The sequence below is a fragment of the Chiloscyllium plagiosum genome, unplaced genomic scaffold (genome assembly GCF_037043375.1).
Source record: "Chiloscyllium plagiosum isolate Xiang-an unplaced genomic scaffold, Cpla_swu_hap1 HiC_scaffold_11, whole genome shotgun sequence".
NCBI classification, from domain to species: domain Eukaryota; kingdom Metazoa; phylum Chordata; class Chondrichthyes; order Orectolobiformes; family Hemiscylliidae; genus Chiloscyllium; species Chiloscyllium plagiosum.
Genome location: NW_028270149.1, coordinates 75,449,037 through 75,468,306, shown reverse-complemented (window position 1 = coordinate 75,468,306; position 19,270 = coordinate 75,449,037). Strand labels below are relative to the sequence as shown.

The window sequence follows — 19,270 nt, the reverse complement described above, 5'->3', positions numbered from 1 at the left end:
TGATGTTTTAGAGTGAATTTATCAGACAATGAAGAGTCTGGTTAAAGTTGGATAGCAGACTGGGGATGACTTGTTGACTGGTTGGTTATAAACCTGATAAATGTCAACTCTAAGCTGAAAGTGCAGACTCCGGTCACAGAGAGAAAAGATACTGGAACTAATGGATAGCAAGCATGTAATTTGTAAATGGGAGAAAAGTGCAAGTTATTCAATAGTTAAAGTTGCCAACTTAAGTTGGTCAGATTCCAGATGTTGGGTGGATGTACCGTAGCCAAAAGCTGATGATAGGAAAGTGTGACCATTTTTGTTAACCCAATTTCTCATCCAAGCCATCATAACACCCCATGCCTCTTGGCTGTTCTCCCAGATTGAGTTTTTTTGACATTTACTTCATTTTAAGGTTTCTTCTTTCTCTCCCCCAGAATACTACTTTTCATCATTTGTGTAAATGATTTGGATGTGAGCATAATAGGTACAGTTAGTAAGTTTGCAGATGACACCAAAATTGGAGGTGTAGGGGACAGCAAAGAAAGTTACCTCAGATTACAACAGGATCTTGACCAGATGGGCCAATGGGCTGAGAAGTGGCAGATGGAGTTTAATTTAGAGAAATGTGAGGTGCTGCATTTTGGGAAAACAAATCTTAGCAGGACTTATACACTTAATGGTAAGGTCTTGAATAAAGATACCTTGGAGTGCAGGTTCATAGCTCCTTGAAAGTGGAGTCACAGGTAGATAGGATAGTGAAGAAGGCACTTGGTATACTTTCCTTTATTGGTCAGAGTATTGAGTACAGGAGTTGGGAGGTCATGTTGTGGCTGTATAGGACATTGGTTTGGCCACTGTTGGAATATTGCGTGCAATTCTGGTCTCCTTCCTATCGGAAGGATGTTGTGAAATTTGAAAGGGTTCAGAAAAGATTTACAAGGATATTGCCATGGTTGGAAGATTTGAGCTATAGGGAGAGGCTGAATAGGCTGGGGTAGTTTTCCCTAGAGTGTCAAAGGCTGAGGGGGTGACCTTATAGAGGTTTATAAAATCATGAGGGGCAGGGATAGAATAAATAGACAAAGTCTTTTCCCTGGGGTGGGGGAGTCCAGAACTAGAGGGCATAGGTTTAGGGTGAGAGGGGAAAGATATAAAAGAGACCTAAGGGGCAACTTTTTCACGCAGAGTGGTGCGTGTATGGAATGAGCTGCCAGAGGAAGTGGTGGAGGCTGGTACAATTGCAATATTTAAAAGGCATCTGGATGGGTATATGAATAGGGAAGAGTTTGGATGGATATGGGCCGGGTGCTGGCAGGTGGGACTAGATTGGATTGGGACATCTGGTTGGCATGGAAGAGTTGGACCGAAAGGTCTGTTTCCGTGCAGTACATCTCTATGACTTTATTTATGACTCTATAATTACCTTGGGTCTCCTTAATATTTAATTCTGGCTTTCAAAACAAGTTGTACTCCATATCTCAGCATTAGAAGAAAATAAATAACACAGCACTTACACTGCACTGACTGAGTTAATAGTTCACCACATTTGGCAACTGACAGGATGCAAAATCTTATAAAGTCTTCATGCAAGCCCTCTGAACTCAATGATACAAATAATTTAATCAACATTTTTAACCAGCAGAGAGATCACAACATAAATACAGAAAGCTCTATATCTCTAATAGATCTACTCGAACAGACAAGTGTTTGAAATGTTTTACTCTTACAGCTACATTTACAACAAAAAGTGCCAGAGCCATGTGCTGTAACCTAACAGCATTTCCACAATCTTGGAGTGTTCAATGCCTCAATCAAATCCATCAGGCTACAGCAGCTCAGAACTGAGTATCTGCCTGTCTGCCACCATGGAGGGTTTGTAGCTGTGGTGAATTCTCTCATTGCCACTGTGCGACCTCAAACATTACTCATATTTATATGTCTGAGATTTTCTAAGCCTTGAAAAGCACCCTTTGCCTTTAAATCTCCAGACTGCTTTTAAGAGCTATCGGGACATTTGTGGTGAGTCCAATTAATCTTGGCCATGCCCGGAAAGGTTGGCAACTCTGTGTGCAAAACAAAACAGGAGCATGCAATAACCCTGAAAATAATCTTTCAAAGGCTTGGGAAATATCTGCACAATGACAACTCTTCAAATTAAGGAAATTAAGTGGCAAGTTGATGAGAGAAACAGCCATATTAACCAAGAGATGTGCTAAGTCTGAATTGCTCAAGGTGGTATGGTTGATTTTAAGCTTTGTTAAATTGAACCTGCCTCCCACACACTCTGTCAGTCTATTCCAGATTCTAACTGTACACAATGTGAAAATATCTTTCTCTCCAATCCATGAAGTTCATCATTTGGGAGCATTTTTGTGAATCTTTTCTGCACCTTCTGTAATGCTTCCTTCATAAAGTGCGCATAGTACTCCTGCTGAGTTTGAACCAGTGCCCTTTATTATTTTGTTACGACTTGTTCTACATTCTATGCCCCATGAATAAAATGAAGGACACTATTTTTTAAACTGCTCTTTCAACCTGTCCTACCACCTTCAACAATTTATGCACATACATAACTAGGTCCCTCTGCTGGTCATTCTTATTAAATCTTGGTGCTTTTCCACACAGCAGGCCAGCTGTTTGCCAGCTTTTCAGTCTTGCTGCTTAGGAACACAGAGACTTTAGTCAAACACTCAGTCTCTTAAAGCTGGACCCCATCTGTCTCTGGGCCAACAGTGTGTTGTACATATGGATATGTAGCTGGGCAGTGCTCAAGTTCTTTAGCTTTAGGAGGAACAGGGTAATCGAAGACATAACTGGCAAATTGGTTGCCATCTTCTGTGCTTACTCAGGATTCACTAGTTATGTTTTAGGGTCTTTTCTACATTTATTCCCCCAGATTCTTTGGTTTAATTATATGTTTTAGTTTGTTCTAAAAGGAAAGTGAGATGGGTTAACATTTGAGATGGAAGCCCTTTGTTAGAACATAGTCCTGGGAGTGGTCGATGTGTGTCCTTGATGTTTATTGACAGATGGTGAAGTGGTAGATTCAATTGTGTTTGCCAACAGTTTCTATTTTAATTCAGTTAATTGTCAGGCTTTTTCCCTTTCCATATAGTCCTATTTTCTCATTTGTCTTTTTCTTTTTGTGTGTCTCTTACTGCCTTAGCTAATAACACATTTGACTTGTATCTTGACAATTTATTTCTGTGGTCTGACTGAGATAATCTTTTACATCATCTAATAATCACAGCCTCTCTCTGTGAATACTGGTACACATTTGTCTTCCTTTTCATCTTTCCCTTTGAGTGTTGTTTTTTTTTCTGCTATTAACGACTATCTTGCATTTCTCAGTTATGTTAAAAAGGTCCAAAACCTGACCTATCTGTTCTCTCCATGAATGCCAATCTACATGTGAGTTCCAGTATTTATTGATGTTTCAGGTTTCCTCAATGTTCACTCACGTTTTTTTGTTTTATTTTCATTTAGACCCCTCTCAGCTACTTTTGACAATATCTTCACTATCTTGATGTCTAAATAAGCTTGTAAATGTAAGATCTCCAGGCTAATCAAGAGAACAAGGTCTTTGTTAAATATTCTAGTTTTCAAATCATTCTCTGCCAATATTCGATCTCTTTCTCAACTTTGTTAAGCAGTAGAAACTCACAAAAGATGTTGGGTTTTAAATTTGATCTATGAAGCAAATTTATTTGGTAAAAGGAGAATAAGTGCATAAATATTAAGTATTAATCTTCAAATAAATCTCCTTAAAAGAAAAAGAATTGCATTTAAATTTTAGACTTCTTTTAATATCTAAATCATATTAAAAATATCACTTATATGTGCACTCATGTCTATCACCCATGTTTACCATTGTTACAGCTTCTAGTCATATATTGCTGCAGTTGTGCATATTATACCAATTTTCTTCCATTGACTTTCATTCACAAAATTAATCACCGATGAACCAATCCAATTAAAATATCTTTCTAAAAAAAACTTGAAGCTGCTGTGTTCTTCCCAGGGTCTGATACTTTTAAAGCTCAAGATAAAAAATAGAAAGATTACAGGAGATAGCCCCAAATGTTGATATGAGGGCAACAACATGATGTTAAACGGTGTCCATTTAGCACAACGTAGGCAGTATGCCAACTTCATGTTGCCTGCTCATATGATGTTAGCTTGTTAATTCCATAAGCATTCCCCAGCTGTGCATTGACTGCACATATCAGCAGCAGACTGCCTAATATTGTCAGCATTGAATACTATTAAAAACTAACCCGTGCATCTTAAAATGAAGGTCCCATGTCGAAGAAATGTGAATATTGCACTGTGAAACAGGCATCAATGGCTACGTGTGCAGAAAGTGGGCATGCAAGCTTCCAGATGACACCTCTTGAAGTAGGTAAAAGGATTGAAATGATTTCAAGAGGGACAGAGACCCTCCAGGGGCCAGGCAGTAAAAGGCAGTGGGAACCAATCATGCACATGATATAATGCCGAGGCTCCTGGAAGTAATCCAGGAAGATGTTTAAGGATTTTACACAAATAGTCAAGGTCACTGAATGCATCTTCAAATTGTATACCCCACCAACTACATCAAAGTTAAAAATCACCCAACACCAGGTTATAGTTCAACAGGTTTATTTGGAAGCACTAGCTTTCGGAGCGCTGCTCCTTCATCAGGTGATGGTCACAATGACCTGATGAAGGAGTAGCGCTCAAAAGCTAGTGCTTCCAATTAAACCTGTTGGACTATAACCTGGTGTTGGGTGATTTTTAACTTTGTACACCCCAGTCCAACACTGGCATCTCCAAATCACAACTACATCAAGGCTAAGCCACTGATTAATTCATCTTACCCCTATCCACCTTTATCAATCCAGACTCAAACCATCCATTAAACTCACCTCCCTACTTTGCACTTCAACAAGTCTCACGTCCACATTTCAAATCTTGCATACACTTTCAGTTATTCAACAATTGCAAATATATCACCCAAACAGATGGCGTGACAACTACCATTATACATCCCTCTCTTTTGCATGACCAGGGATGTCAGGAACCACATGCTCTAAACACTATGGAAAAGATGCAGCTGACCATTATTTTGAGAAGCATCACTGGCAGGATCGATGCAATAGGAGATGATGATATCTTTATAGCTAATCCTTTTTCTCTCATCCTACATCTTGCTTATTCCTAAAACTCCTCCTAAAAATCACAAGCATTTGGAATGTTGATGCACCTGATGAAAGAGTGTCGCTCTGATACCTTGTGGTTTCAAATAAACCTGTTAGACTATAACCTGGTGTCATGTGACTTCTGACTATGTCCTCTGACAGCGTAGCTGCTACTGGTGTAAGCATGTACCGTTTGCTTTCTCCAATCCCTTCATAAAAATCCAAGCCTCATCCTTTTCTTATTTCAGATACTCAAGAATTGGAAACTTTTCGGACAGTGGAGGAAGAAGATGAAACTGATGAAGGTGGAGACACACTGTAACTTAGAGTCATAGTCATACAGAACCAGATCCTTCGGTCCAACCAGTCTATGCTGACCATAATCCCAAGCTAAACTGTTCCCACCTGCCTGGACTTGGCCCATATCCCTCCAGACATTTCTTCACTTACTTATCGAAATGTCTTTTAAATGTTGTAACTGTACCCACATCCATCACTTGCTGTGGAAATTCATTCCACACCCACTCAAATCCCTCTGTGTGTAAAAATAAATTGCCCCTCATGCTTTTTTTAAACCTTTCTCCTCTCACCTTAAAATATGCCCTCAGTCTTGAAATACCCTACCCTCGGGAAAAGACACCTGCCATTCAACGTATCTATACCCCTCATGACTTTATAAACCTATATAAGGTCATCCTTCAACTCCCTATGCGCTAGTGAAAATTGTCCCAGCTTATCCAGCATCTTCTTATAACTCAAACCCTCTGTTTCTGGCAACAGCTTGGTAAATCTTTTCTGAACTCTCTCTCAATTTCCTTGCACCTTATTTCATTGGGAAAATAAATACAGAATCAGCAATCAGTAAGACATGGAGCAGGGAAAATGAAGGAGCAAATGTGAGCTAATCAGAAGATGATGCAGTGTGCTAGTTTATCTGCAGAGGATTCAGTTGAGGACTTTAGTAGTCTTGGATAAAGCAGATGGCTGAAGGATTTAGCCAAGTAAATTCCTGGAGCAATGGAAAATCTGCTTTCATATCATGTGGAAAGGTTCAGCAGCTCCATTTTACGTTGGATTTTGCATGGAGCTTGGAGCTCAGCCTGTATAAATGAGACAAGCATGACTGCTTCTTTCAGAACTGCATATGGAATTGCACACTATACAACCATCAGTCAACATTTGCACTTCTGACCTTATGATACAGAGAAGGTTGTTGATTGTTGTGCCTAGGATATTATACTGAGGAACTCTTGCAGCTATTTCTTGAGGTTGTGAGCATTGAAACACAGAATGCTTACGGCATAAAAGGAGGCTGTTCAGCCCACTGTGTCTGCATAGTTCTCCAAATAAGCAATTCACCTAGTGCCACTATCCCACCTTCATTGGGGGCAGGAAGATAATGTGGTGGCCAGTGAGAGATAGAAAGAAGGTAAGTAACATGGGACTGTTGGTGAATTAAAAGTTGAGGTGAGGCCACAAATATTATTTATTCACTTAGATCTTGGGCAGAAAATGCAACTCTGGCTTGCAGCCTCCCATATTTCTCCTCCTTCCTATTCCAGAAGTTTTTTCTGCTTTATTGGGCCTCCACTCAGTCCGCCAGACATGCTCATTATCAGCAGAAGTCCTGTTGGTCCAAACATGTCTGGAAGAAACTGTGGTTTACAAAAATCTTTAAGTCAGCGACAAAGAACTTCAGCACTCTTCCTGGGACTACTGCAACTTTGGAACACATGAGAAAGCACTTAAAATATGTAGAATTGAAGCAACTACGTGAAACAATAGTCCAGTAACACACCTATAAGAGGTTGATCATCCTTTTCCATAGCAGAGGGTGGGAGGAGGGTTAGGAATTTTTTTGTGATCCTTTACATCACGGTCAGTTATCAGAACTTAAGAGAAATTGGAGAATGATGGGGCAAAATGGCATCATATCAGCATTGCAAATTTGGTGTTCAATGCAGTACATGCCAGGAATATGTTCATGAATTAAAGCATACTTAAAGGCATCAGTTGCTACTGATTCAGACAGCATATAATATTTGTGTTGGCTGATCATTTTAACCATGCAGCCTTGTAGGCAGTGCTACTCTTTGGCTGCATGTCTATCAGGGATGTGTGGGGAACATCTGTTACTTCTGGTTGCAGACACCAGGAGTTGACTTGTGTTAGTAGAAAAAAATACCAAGATTCTTAGATGTTGCTTCTGATGCAGGCAATGGGCAAGCAAACAATATGCTGTATCCACAAGTAGGCAGAAGTCCTCTGGATAGTAGTTATATTGGCAAAGTGAAGGGAAGTGGTATAAACACATTCATGTCAGGAACCAAGAATCCAAGACCTGAGTATAATAGAATGAAGTTCAATGATCTCATTTGGATGTTAATGTAAGTGTACCGATTGCTTCCTGTTCCATTGTGCTCACTCCTCCTATACCAATTCACATTACTCACGTAATTTCCATGCCCCAATTCTTACCTGCACATTCAGAGCATCTGCTTGTCTCATGCATACACTCAGCAATGCTGCAATGTTCAATACTCACAGCTCATGTCTCCTCCATACCTGCTTAAGCTCTAGCTCCCAGTTCTTTCCGCAGGAATGGGGAGGAGAGTCCACACGCAGGCTTAACCACTCAAGCACAGTAAGCATCAGTAGTAAACAGACTCACATAACCAAACACATAACATTTAAACATTATAAGCACAACTCAGATAATGACATTGTGCATACTTTTGAGGTTAGGTGAGATAAGATGAGTTAAGTTGTATTACTGCAATGTTTGTTAGGGCTATGATTTGTTGAGCATGTTTATCATGTGACAAGTCAAGCACTGGGGCTGATCAATTTCACAAAAAGATCATAAGGTCTAAAAAGAACGTCTTTTTAAAAAATTATGATGAGTTTTTACAAACAACTGGCATGAGCCCTGAACATCGGAAGAGAAGCTCAACACAATATTATGTATGGTTTATCCCTTTGAAATGGGCACATTGAACACAGTTATATCAAATAGGGATGTAATGCTGGAACTGCCTATAATGCTGGTTAGGCCACAGCTGGAGTTTTGTGTACAGTCCTATCCACAATATAACAGGAAGGACACAATTGCTCTGGGATAAATACAAAGGAGATAAACAAGACTTTTGCCAGGGCTCGAAAACCGAAGTTATGAAGGAACATAGGTTAGGGTGGAGTTGTTTTCCTTAGTACAGAGGAGGTTGAGGGATGATTGAATTGAGGTGTACAAACTAATGAGGGGCCTAGGTAGGAGCGATCTACTTCACACTTCTCAGCCCAAGCTGGTATGTTGTCCAGGTCTTGATGCATGTTGACAAAGATTGTTTCAATATCTAAAGGAAGGTGAATAGTACTGTACACTGTGTAATCATCAGTGAACATCCTCACTTCTGACCTTACATTAGAGGGGATGTCTGTTGTGCACACAATACTGATGAACAGTTACCAGCTAACTTCATGCGGTGAACCAGCACAGATCCATTATAAACTTCCTGTTGCTAGTACAGGCAAGTTCATCCTATCCAACTGGGCAATATCTTACTGCCACCGCATTGTATGACATTTTGTGAGCAAGGTAAATGTGAAACTGACCCAATTTAGTCAAAATTCAGATGAGAAAAGGTGTACCAAAATAATTAAATGAGGTGGCTATTACACACAGTTTCAGGGTATCTAGAAAATGTTTCATAATTAGTTTGTAATATTATTTAAACATAAACAATCAATGACAATTGAAGATATGCTACAAAATGCTAGCTGGCAGATCCTGAACATACTGGTTTTGAGAGGTTATGCATATACTTCAACTGCAGTGGATCACTCATTGTTAGGAAATAGCAGTGTGATGTGCAAGAAAATTTGCTAGGCTGAAGGCAATCATTATTTATAATTGTGAGCTGAAGTATAAGCTTCATTGTCAAACTGTCCCCCATGAGAGTTCGTCTGATGTAAGTTTCAAAGGAGGCTGATGTGATAGCTTGGTGCATGGACAATAGGCAAGAGAGATTGTGAAAATCTTGTGTTGAGTAAATAACATACCGGGGCTGGACAATTAATGAGACATCTCTCAATGTAATCCATCTGAGCTCTGGTCACAATGTATCTCTGGCCTCTGATTTGTAAACATTTCTGCAGGCTTGTAGTACAAAAATGCTCAGACTCCACATCATAATTGCATATTTCCTCTTAACTAGTCAGTTATGTTTTTTTCAAAATCCTTCATAAAAGAGTATTAGTTAAGCTTGAGGCTGTGGAGATTGAGGGAAAAGCTTTGCTACGGATAGGAAATTGGCTGCAGGGTTGTAAAACATCAGAGACTCATTAGATAAATTGCATTCGGATAGGGATAGAGCTGCGAGGGAAATATGCCTCAGGGGTGTTTTGTGGGACCTCTGTTTCTAATTTACATCAATGGTATTGAAATCAGATATTCAACACTTATTGAGCAAATTTAAAGATCATACCAAAATAGGAGAGGCAGATGAATTGGAGGAGACAACTCAGAAATTATGCAATATATTATACTAAGTATGTAAGTAAGCAGATAAAATTTGATGCAGACAAATTTGTGGCATGAACATTGAAAGGTAAACTATACAATGTAAGTACATCATGAATGATGTTGAGAAATGATCGAGGTGAATTTGAAAAAAGTGACAGGCATGTAATGCTCAACCTGCCCAATAAAGGCAGAGCAAACAATAAAATCAACAGTGAAGTAAATGTAGCTCAATCTGTAAGGTATAAGTTAGTCATGATGAAACATCATTGTGCTGTGCTCAAACTGCACCACAATGCAGTGCTTAATCCTGCCATTGAATTAGGAAGGGTTTGGAGGGATTTGGGCCAGGTGCTGGCAGGTGGGACTAGATTGGGTTGGGATACCTGGTCGGCATGGACGAGTTGGAACGAAGGGTCTGTTTCCGTGCTGTACACCTCTATGACTCTTATGACACAGAAGCACTTGTGGTTTTGCATAGAAAAACCATAAGTTTGATCCTGAGATCCTGGTTTATGGAGATATTGGAGAATCTTTGGGTCTTTGAGATTGAATAGAGATGTCTGGTAGATGATCTTACAGGGATGTGTAAGATTATAAATGATTTGTTATTTTAAATGAGTAAAAGGGAAATCTTCGGACACAGGTTTAAATTATTAATTTGTAAGGTAATCCTTACAAATTATTTTGTGATCTTAAATACATCATATCCTCATCATTGGCAATCACTAGCAAACTAGTGTATCATAGTCCATCTTGTAAATTCCTTGACACTAGTTGTCAGTTCTATGAATCTTTGTGTGGTTGATGAGCCTGATCCTAGACCACACATTTGACAGGTGGTTGTGGGGGGTGCACGAGGTCGTTGGCCTCTAGATTATTGGATTCTCTCTTGCCACTGGTTGTTTTCAAAGAATTGCGTTCCTTCATATAGAAAGTCATGACCATCTGAAAGTAATTCCACTGAGCCTTGTCCTCAGGATGCCTGAGTTCCTATTGCCAAAGCAGATCATCTTCGCCCAGCTCAAGGAAGGCATTCACATAAAAGGAGGACAAAAGGAAGAATTTCAAAGACTCGCTGAAGGCTTCCTCAAAAAATGCTTAAATGTATGGGAGACCATCATTCAGAAGAAACCAACTTGGAGGGTAAATGCATCACATAGTGTATACCTAGCGATATTTTTTAGATATTTCTGGTAAACTTTAGTGCTATAAATCTTATTATATTTACACTATTTTTCTCTGGTTCTTTCAACCTACCATTAAGGAACACCAATGGAAATTCCATATACCAGGTACTTTAATTTTATTGTCTCACTCTTTTGCCCTCTGACAATTCTACTTATGGCTAGTATAAGATACAAAAAACATGGACAAACTAACTCTACTAATAATTTCCCTCCCCCTGTGATGACATAACAAGACTGGAACTCATTATGGATGGGGCTAGGAAAACAAGCATTGGGTTGCACGATTAACCTGCACCCTTAAATAGCAATGTAAAGTTTGTGCTGCCTGCTAATCTACTTTATAGTGGCATGCAGCAAAGCATTAAATGCACTGCTGATGCGGAATGCTTCAGCAAGAGGCTCATATTTGTTCAAGACAAGCACCACTTTAAGCTTCTCTGAACTTTTTAATTCCACTCCTCACCTCTTTAAGGCAAGGTGCATCCTAGCTGCAGCAGGGTCAGGAAGTGATTACAGATGGGTTATTGAGCAGAATGAAGAGTGGAAATGGTACAACAGATCTTTTAAGGTTCTCTGAAACAGCACGGGGCATTTGATAAAGGATGTAGAAAGGAGGACAGTATGAGCCAGTGGACCCTCCAGGTAGACATTATGAGGGCAGTAGGAGTGGATAATCTTTATGTTCAATACCAGTGATTTTGCTCCATGGACTTGGATGCAGTTGTAGAAGAAATTTTATAAACTCTCATGCACAATCAAAGTTCATGGATGCATCTTCATATGCCAATGAATAATGTCCTCACACATTGTTCAATTTGCCATAAACCTTCCATTCACCGTCCATAATCCTGACAGGATTTGGCATTGTATTCACAGGAACTGGAATTAGGTAAGATGATCATGGACAACCCATCAACATTTTGATATGCTGACTGCTCTGTTCCTTCCTCCACCTCTCACGGTGTTACCTCTACCCCTGGCAGCAAGCCATGTGCCATTCTGATGACCAATTTGTGGAGGTTGCAACATGAATCAGAGTGTCCTTTCCCAAGAATATGGCAGAGTTCTCTCCCTGGTGTGCCATTTCTGTTTCACTATTACATTAACTCCCATAACAATAATACTGAGATTGGGTTCTTCCTGAGAATGAGTACCACAAGATTTACTTTCAGAGCAACAAAATATGATGAGCTGAATTGTACATTTTGTTATTGGTTGTGTCAATTTCAGTGAGTTTCTTGGAGGGGTCCTTACTGCGAGTGCTAGCAGTACATCTGCTACTGCATTCACATCCCTCCAAGGCTCATGCTGTACCTCTCCCATTATCTGTGATTTTCCATCATTCACTGTCTCCCACTCCAATCCCCAATATCACCATTCCTGCCTGCCGTCTGCACTGCCTACTCACTTGTATGGGACACCTCTTCATTTGCAGTAGTAACTGTGTCACCTACCTGAATCTCCCTTAACACCTGCCTCTCTCTCTCTCGAGCAAGGAGGAAAACAGGCCACAATAGGGCAAGAAAGCGTCAAGACAACTCATGGGCTGTCTAACATTTGGCTCTTCATCCCTTATGAGGGGACCAAGCTGGCTCTGACCATCAGATGAACTAACTGATTGCATCCCAGCCCCTGGACTGGTATCGGAGGTTGCTATTGACTTATTGTGTTGGTTTTCACTGAGGAAAGGCTATCTCGCTTGACTTGTTTAAGGCTTCTGACAATCATGGCAAGTTTCCAGGCTTTGTATCCTTGTTAAACAGCATAGCAATATAACAGCGTACGCTGTAAGCATCCAAGTAGGCCTAGACTGAGTGAGTGTTATGAGAGAAAGTAAACAGCCCAGAGATGCAGCATGGTCCAGTTCACGGGAAATGTAGAAATATTGTGTAAGTATATTAGACAAATGCTATGAGGTTTCTTAGACAGAGATAAAAAAAACTGCAGATGCTGGAATTGAAAGTAGACAGGCAGGGGGCTGTCCTGCAGAATGGTTACACCTGAAACGTTGGCAAGTCCTGAAGAAAGGTTACACCTGAAATATCGACTTCTCCACTTCCTAATGCTGCCTAGCTTGCTATGTTCTTCCAGCCTCCTGCCTGTCTACTAATGAGGGTTCTTAGAGGCTGACAATTGTTGGATTCCAATGTCCATGGATATGGGGTGCTATTGTCCAAGAAGATGTTGATGCCTGGAATTCAACATGAAGGCCTTCTGAAACAAGCAATGAGCTTGTGTCACCAGGCACCTACTTTGATTTCAATGTCAAGAATTATTGGTGTCTAGCTTCCTCATTGCAGTTGTTTGTTTAAGAAGCTGTATTTTAATGAGGTGAGATGTATAATTGTTAACGGGTAATAATCACCTGTAACAGAAAACTCACCACTGTCCAGAGTGAGAGTCCTCAATCTCACCTCAATCTAACCAGAGTTTAGTTAAAAAATATGGCAAGATGCTCCTGATGTCCAGTTAGGTCTCACCAGATTTTTTGTACAATTCTGCCACATTTCCCATGTTGAGAGGCCCCTGGTGGATTCCACTCACTATATATCTATTGTAGATATTAGTAATGTCAAGGCTCAAATTCATTGATTAACTGACATTCCTGATCAATTGCAACATACAGCAGTAGTTATTCAACTTGGAGTTGATATCTTTATGTAAGAATATCATTTGACACAATGTGACATCAATCTTATCACTTAGCTCTCTTGAAGGAACATGTTTGCCTTTTCGTAGATAAATGCAATATCACAATATCCTCCTTTTCCTTCAGCGAGTAGGATTTCTCCCATGAGAAAGATGTACAAGGATACAGATCAAAAATATTAAATATGCATTGACACACATTATCTTTACACAGGGAGATAATGCTTCGGTGGAGGCATAAAATGACCTACATTTCTCTTCACTAAACCTTTTCTCTTTGTGTATCTTTAGAAGCTTTTACAATCAGTTTGTATGTTCACCACAAGCTTTCTCACGTACTCTCCTTTTCCCTTCTTAATCACTCCCTTTGTCCTTGTTTGCTGAAATCTAAACTGTTCCCAATCCTCAGCTCTGCTGCATGTTTTTTAACCAGGAATGGATTTCACAGAGCAGACTCCCACCAACTTTTGTAGATGCACCACAGAGAGCATTCTATCTGGATGCATCACAGCTTTGTATGGCAACTGCTCAGCCAGGCCCGTAAGAAACTACAGAGAATTGTGAACACAGTCCAATCCAAGCCAACCTTCCAACCATGGACTCCAGCTACATTTCTCGTTACCTCGGAAAAGCAGTTAACATCATCAAAGACCTCTCCCACCCCAGTTATAATTACTTCCAACTTCGTCAATTCGGTAGAAGATACAAGAGCTTAAATGCACGTACCAACAGATTGAAGAACAGCTTCTTCCCCACTGTTATTAGACTTCTGTATGGACCTCTCAAATTTCACATTTAATGTTGATGTTGCTCTTTGTGCACCTTCTCTGCAGTCGGAACATTATATACCTCACTTTGTTCTATCACTCTATGATCTTTGTGTGGTATGATCTGTCTGTACTGTACACAAAACAAAACTTTTCACTGTACATGTGACAAATTAAATCAAAGAACTTCAATATATGGACAAAGGCCGCAAGACAGCAACCTTCACATCGTCCTACAGTCAGAGTAATTTTTTTAAATCTGCAAACTAATAATATTATGAAAGAGACTGCACTCTGACCACTAGGCAACCAGTAAAAACCCACAGGAAAACTAAAAGTCCAAAAACTTCCAATTAAACTTTATTACCTTGTGTGAAAAGTCTCATACCTTGAAAGAATATGTTGGCCATACAGAAGATGCCACATAGATTCACTTAAACTATATCCAGATTAAAAGGATTAAATTATAGGTCGCAGAATCCACACTTGCATTATTGTGAGTAGAGAAGATTAATGCGTAAATTGAGGTGTTTAAATCATGAAAGGAATTTCAGTGGTTAAAAGTCCCCAAATGAAATATATTACTTTGCACAATCATTTAGACACAGAGTTCATAGAAAATTAATTAATCCAATAGGCAAATCCATCCCAATGAGACCATAACCTTAAAATTGGAAGTCGGGTGTTCAAAATGGTACCAGAAAGCAGAGAGAATAGTAAAACATGGTATCTTCTCCCCAAAGCACTATTGAGGCTATGCTAATTTTAAAAATTCAAATCTAGTTATAAAGATGTTTGTGATGCCACATAATTATAGCTGCAAAACCAAAGTAGGTGGTTGAAGTTAATATACAGATCAGGCAAAACAAACTCAAGGGACTAAACCCTTGTCTCTAATTCACTGCGTCAGCAGCAGATTTAAGATAAACTTTGAGTTAAATGAAATACAATAAATAACCACAACCACCATTTGTATTAAGTTCTATGTAACAGGTAGAGGCGATCTTGAAGTATAATTTACTGTTGGATTCATCAGTTTATCTTTCAATTACACTGAGTGTTTAATTTAAGGATTAATCACAACTATTCACTAATCTGTTGCATAACAATTAAATCTGATGACAGTGGCAAAACTAATTAGATTCTCAACAGTGTCAGTTTTCACTCTTTATGTTTCAATGGAAACATTCTAGTTATTTAACCTATCTAAGTAGAATTGCTGCATCATTTTCATAGATTTCACAATGCCTTAAGGCATATATATTTATAGCTTTGGGGTATGTCAGCAAGCCTGACCCACAGAATGTGATCTGAATAGTAATTTGGTCACATTGTGGTGAAAAATATATTTGGTTGAAAATGATACATACTGATCAGAATATGAGGTAGATTAGATCTGTAAAAAGTAAAGTCTCTGATGTAAGGTGTTGCTTACTTATCTCATGAAGGTTATTATTCTGCAACAGGATCGCGAATGACCTGGCTCAAATGTTTGTTTGTGGTACAAAGCCTTGTGTAAGTTGTTGCTTCAGTGCACAGTCTCCTGTCTCTAATATAACCTTGCGTTTATCTTCATTCCTATTCTTAGCATGTTACAGTGTCGAATAGGTAAGCCTAAAATGTGAATATTTTCATTACTGTTCCATGTCAATAATGCACTGATTGGCCCCTTTCATGATGAAGGTTCATAAGTATTCCACTGTATATAGAATAACTGTAATGTTGATAATGAACAAGTGGAATTATTCTGTTTTTACAAAATCAAATCCAAGAATGCTAGAGTTGCCCTGAAAAATTTCAATGTCATTTATAATTCAAACCAACATCAATAATGTCATCCTTTTGCAGTTTAAATCTGCACAGTTTGTGGAATGCAAGATCACAAAGAATCTCACAAAAGCTAGCTGGATCTTGATAACATAGTGCATATCATTTCATATTAATCTGCACTACAGTAAACTGCATCTGCTCCTGGGCCTGTATTACAGCTGATTAAACAAGCCATAAATTAAATGACCTATTTTGAAAGAACAATGCAAATTGGAGTGTATGCTCAACTAAAAGCACATCTAATGTAGAATTATCTATATGAGGGGAACCTTTTGAATTTGTACAATAATATAAAATAGTTGCCAAGTCAGCATCCTATTTTATATTTTGCTGGATTTACACTTAATTGAATTCAACATTGGGAGGATTGTGAAATGAGTTGCTGACTTGCTTTCACTTCAAGTCAAGTTAACGATAATGATTTGTTAGGAGTGCAGTGGTCTTGTTTTGACTATGATGTGGAGGAGCTGGTGTTGCACAGGGGTGGACAAAGTTAAAAATCACACAACACCAGGTTATAGTCCAACAGATTTATTTGGAAACACTAGCTTTTGGAGCACAACCACCTGAGGAAGGAGCAGTGCTCCGAAAGCTAGTGATTCCAAATAAACCTGTTGGACTATAAGCTGGTTTTGTATAATTTTGACTATGCAAGTGACCACTTTGCTGAGAAGTATCATTATTTGCTCATAAGGTATGTCAAAACAAAAGTTCAGTTAAGACTGACACCTTTAGCTTGATTGCAATGTATTTGTTACTGCAACAATAATTTTTTATGAACATAAGCTTTTTAAAGCAAAATATCTAATTCTGTTTTTGACAAATTGAAAATGCAAGCCACTCCTTAAATACAATTATTGGTTGCCATACACAAAGCAGTGATTGAATTCTGGCAGATGGTATTATGATCTTTCAGACAGATGGTATTTGGAGTGATAATTTCCTTGGGATTCTTGGTAAAGAGATCCTTTCATCCTGTTTGGTAAATTTTATCAAGTGTCAACCCTGCCATTCATATTTGACTTGCAGCAAAAGGCTTTCCATTTTCTCCTGACTAAAGCAATTAAATTAGAAAAGTCATTTTCTGGTGTTTATATACCCCCTGCAGGAGAACATGATTTCTGCACCAAGTATTTGTTATTGTTCAAAATCTTTTGCAAACATAAACTAAGAGGGTATAAAGCTGATTTTTTTCCAGCCTCAGAATCACGTGGATAATGCCAATTGGGAAAATGTGATGAGATCAGAAAAATGAGATGTTCAGTGCCCAATTTGGCAATGGTAAGATTGTCTATTACTTAAATGGTAAGATTGTCTATTACTTCACTGGTGAGTAGTGACTGGCTGATTTACATTTATTTGAATTTCATTAGTACCTAATTGATATGCAGTTCCCTATTTTCTCAAAAAAGGATAGAGAATAGATGATGAGAATTCCCAAAGGGGTACCTGGCAGCTTCAGCTTGCTGGGCCTCCATTTTGACAGCAGTTCCCAACAAATTAGGGCATGCTCCATAGGCAGTCTCTGTCTTCCGCAGTCCTAGCCATTAATGCTGGAATTGGACTCATACCAGCTTCTCAGCATTGCCACAGCACAGCTCCAACCCACTCACAACAGAGTTTTTCACCTCAATGCTGCAATTTGGAGTGCACTGGCACCTTATTGATGTTTCCAGAACTCTTTGTGTGTCATGACAAGAACCCACCTCATAGAATCCGTACAGGGCAGAAGCCATTTGCCCCATCAAGTCCACACAACATTCCAAAGAGCATCCCACCCAGACCCATAACTGTGCAATTCCCATGGCTGATCACCCTAGCCTGCACATCCCTGGACACTGCGGGCAATTTAGCATAGCCAATTCTTCTATCCTGCACATAGAGTCAGAGAATCATAGAGATGTACAGCATAGAAACAGACCCTTCGGTCCAACCCGTCCATGCCGACCAGATATCCCAACCCAATCTGGTCCCACCTGCCAGCACCCGGCCCATATCCATCCAAACCCTTCCTATTCATATACCCATTCAAATGCCTCTTAAATGTTGCAATTGTACCAGCCTCCACCACTTCCTCTGGCAGCTCATTCCATACACGTACCACCCTCTGCGTGAAAAAGTTGTCCCTTTTATATCTTTTATATCTTTCCCCTCTCACCCTAAACCTATGCCCTCTAGTTCTGGACTCCCTGACCCCAGGGAAAAGACTTTGTCTATTTACCCTATCCATGCCCCTCATAATTTTGTAAACCTCTATAAGGTCACCCCTCAGCCTCCGATGCTCCAGGGAAAACAGCCCCAGCCTGTTCAGCCTCTCCCTGTAGTTCAGATCCTCCAACCCTGGCAACATCCTTGTAAATCTTTTCTGAACCCTTTCAAGTTTCATAACATCTTTCCGATAGGAAGGAGACCAGAATTGATGCAATATTCCAACGGTGGCCTAACCAATATCTTGTACAGCCATAACATGACCTCTCAACTCCTGTACTCAATACTCTGACCAATAAAGGAAAGCATACCAAACGCCTTCTTCACTATCCTATCTACCTGCGACTTCACTTTCAAGGAGCTATGAACCTGCACTCCAAGATCTCTTTGTTCAGCAACACTCCCTAGGACCTTACCATTAAGTGTATAAGTTCTGCTAAGATTTGCTTTCCCAAAATGCAGCACCTCGTGTTTTTCTGAATTAAACTCCATCTGCCACTTCTCAGCCCATTGGCCCATCTGGTCCAGATCCTGTTGTAATCTGAGGTAACCCTCTTCGCTGTCCACTACACCTCTAATTTTGGTGTCATCTGCAAACTTACTAACTCTTATGCTCGCATCCAAATCATTTATGTAAATGACAAAAAGTAGAGGCACTCCACTGGCCACAGGCCTCCAGTCTGAAAAACAACCCTCCACTACTACCCTCTGTCTTCTACTTTTGAGCCAGTTCTGTATCCAAATGGCTAGCTCTCCCTGTATCCCATGAGATCTAACCTTGCTAATCAGTCTCCCATGGGGAACCTTGTTGAACGCCTTACTGAAGTCCATATAGACCACATCTACTGCTCTGCCCTCATCAATCTTCTTTGTTATTTCTTCAAAAAAGCTCAATCAAGTTTGTGAAAGTGATTTCCCATGCACAAAACCATGTTGACT

At 39.6% G+C, this 19,270-nt stretch overlaps 1 protein-coding gene across 4 annotated transcripts in view; it reads left to right on the top strand.

Annotated features, from left to right (window-relative positions):
* LOC122557111 (uncharacterized) overlaps positions 1 to 16,310 on the top strand; it is an 81,093-nt gene extending 64,783 nt beyond the window's left edge. The window contains exons 3-6 of one of the 4 annotated variants that reach the window (XR_015758684.1): positions 5,417 to 5,473; positions 10,622 to 10,833; positions 10,955 to 10,982; positions 13,960 to 16,310. Coding sequence is in view for 2 of the 4 variants with exons in the window: in XM_087992180.1 (XP_087848306.1) it covers positions 10,668 to 10,833; positions 10,955 to 10,982; positions 13,960 to 14,090 (325 nt within the window). In the remaining 2 variants the exon portion in view is untranslated. The remainder of the gene's footprint in view (positions 1 to 5,416; positions 5,474 to 10,621; positions 10,834 to 10,954; positions 10,983 to 13,959) is intronic. The other 3 variants (XR_015758685.1, XM_087992181.1, XM_087992180.1) reach the window with 3 other exon arrangements.
* Positions 16,311 to 19,270: the final 2,960 nt, after the last annotated feature.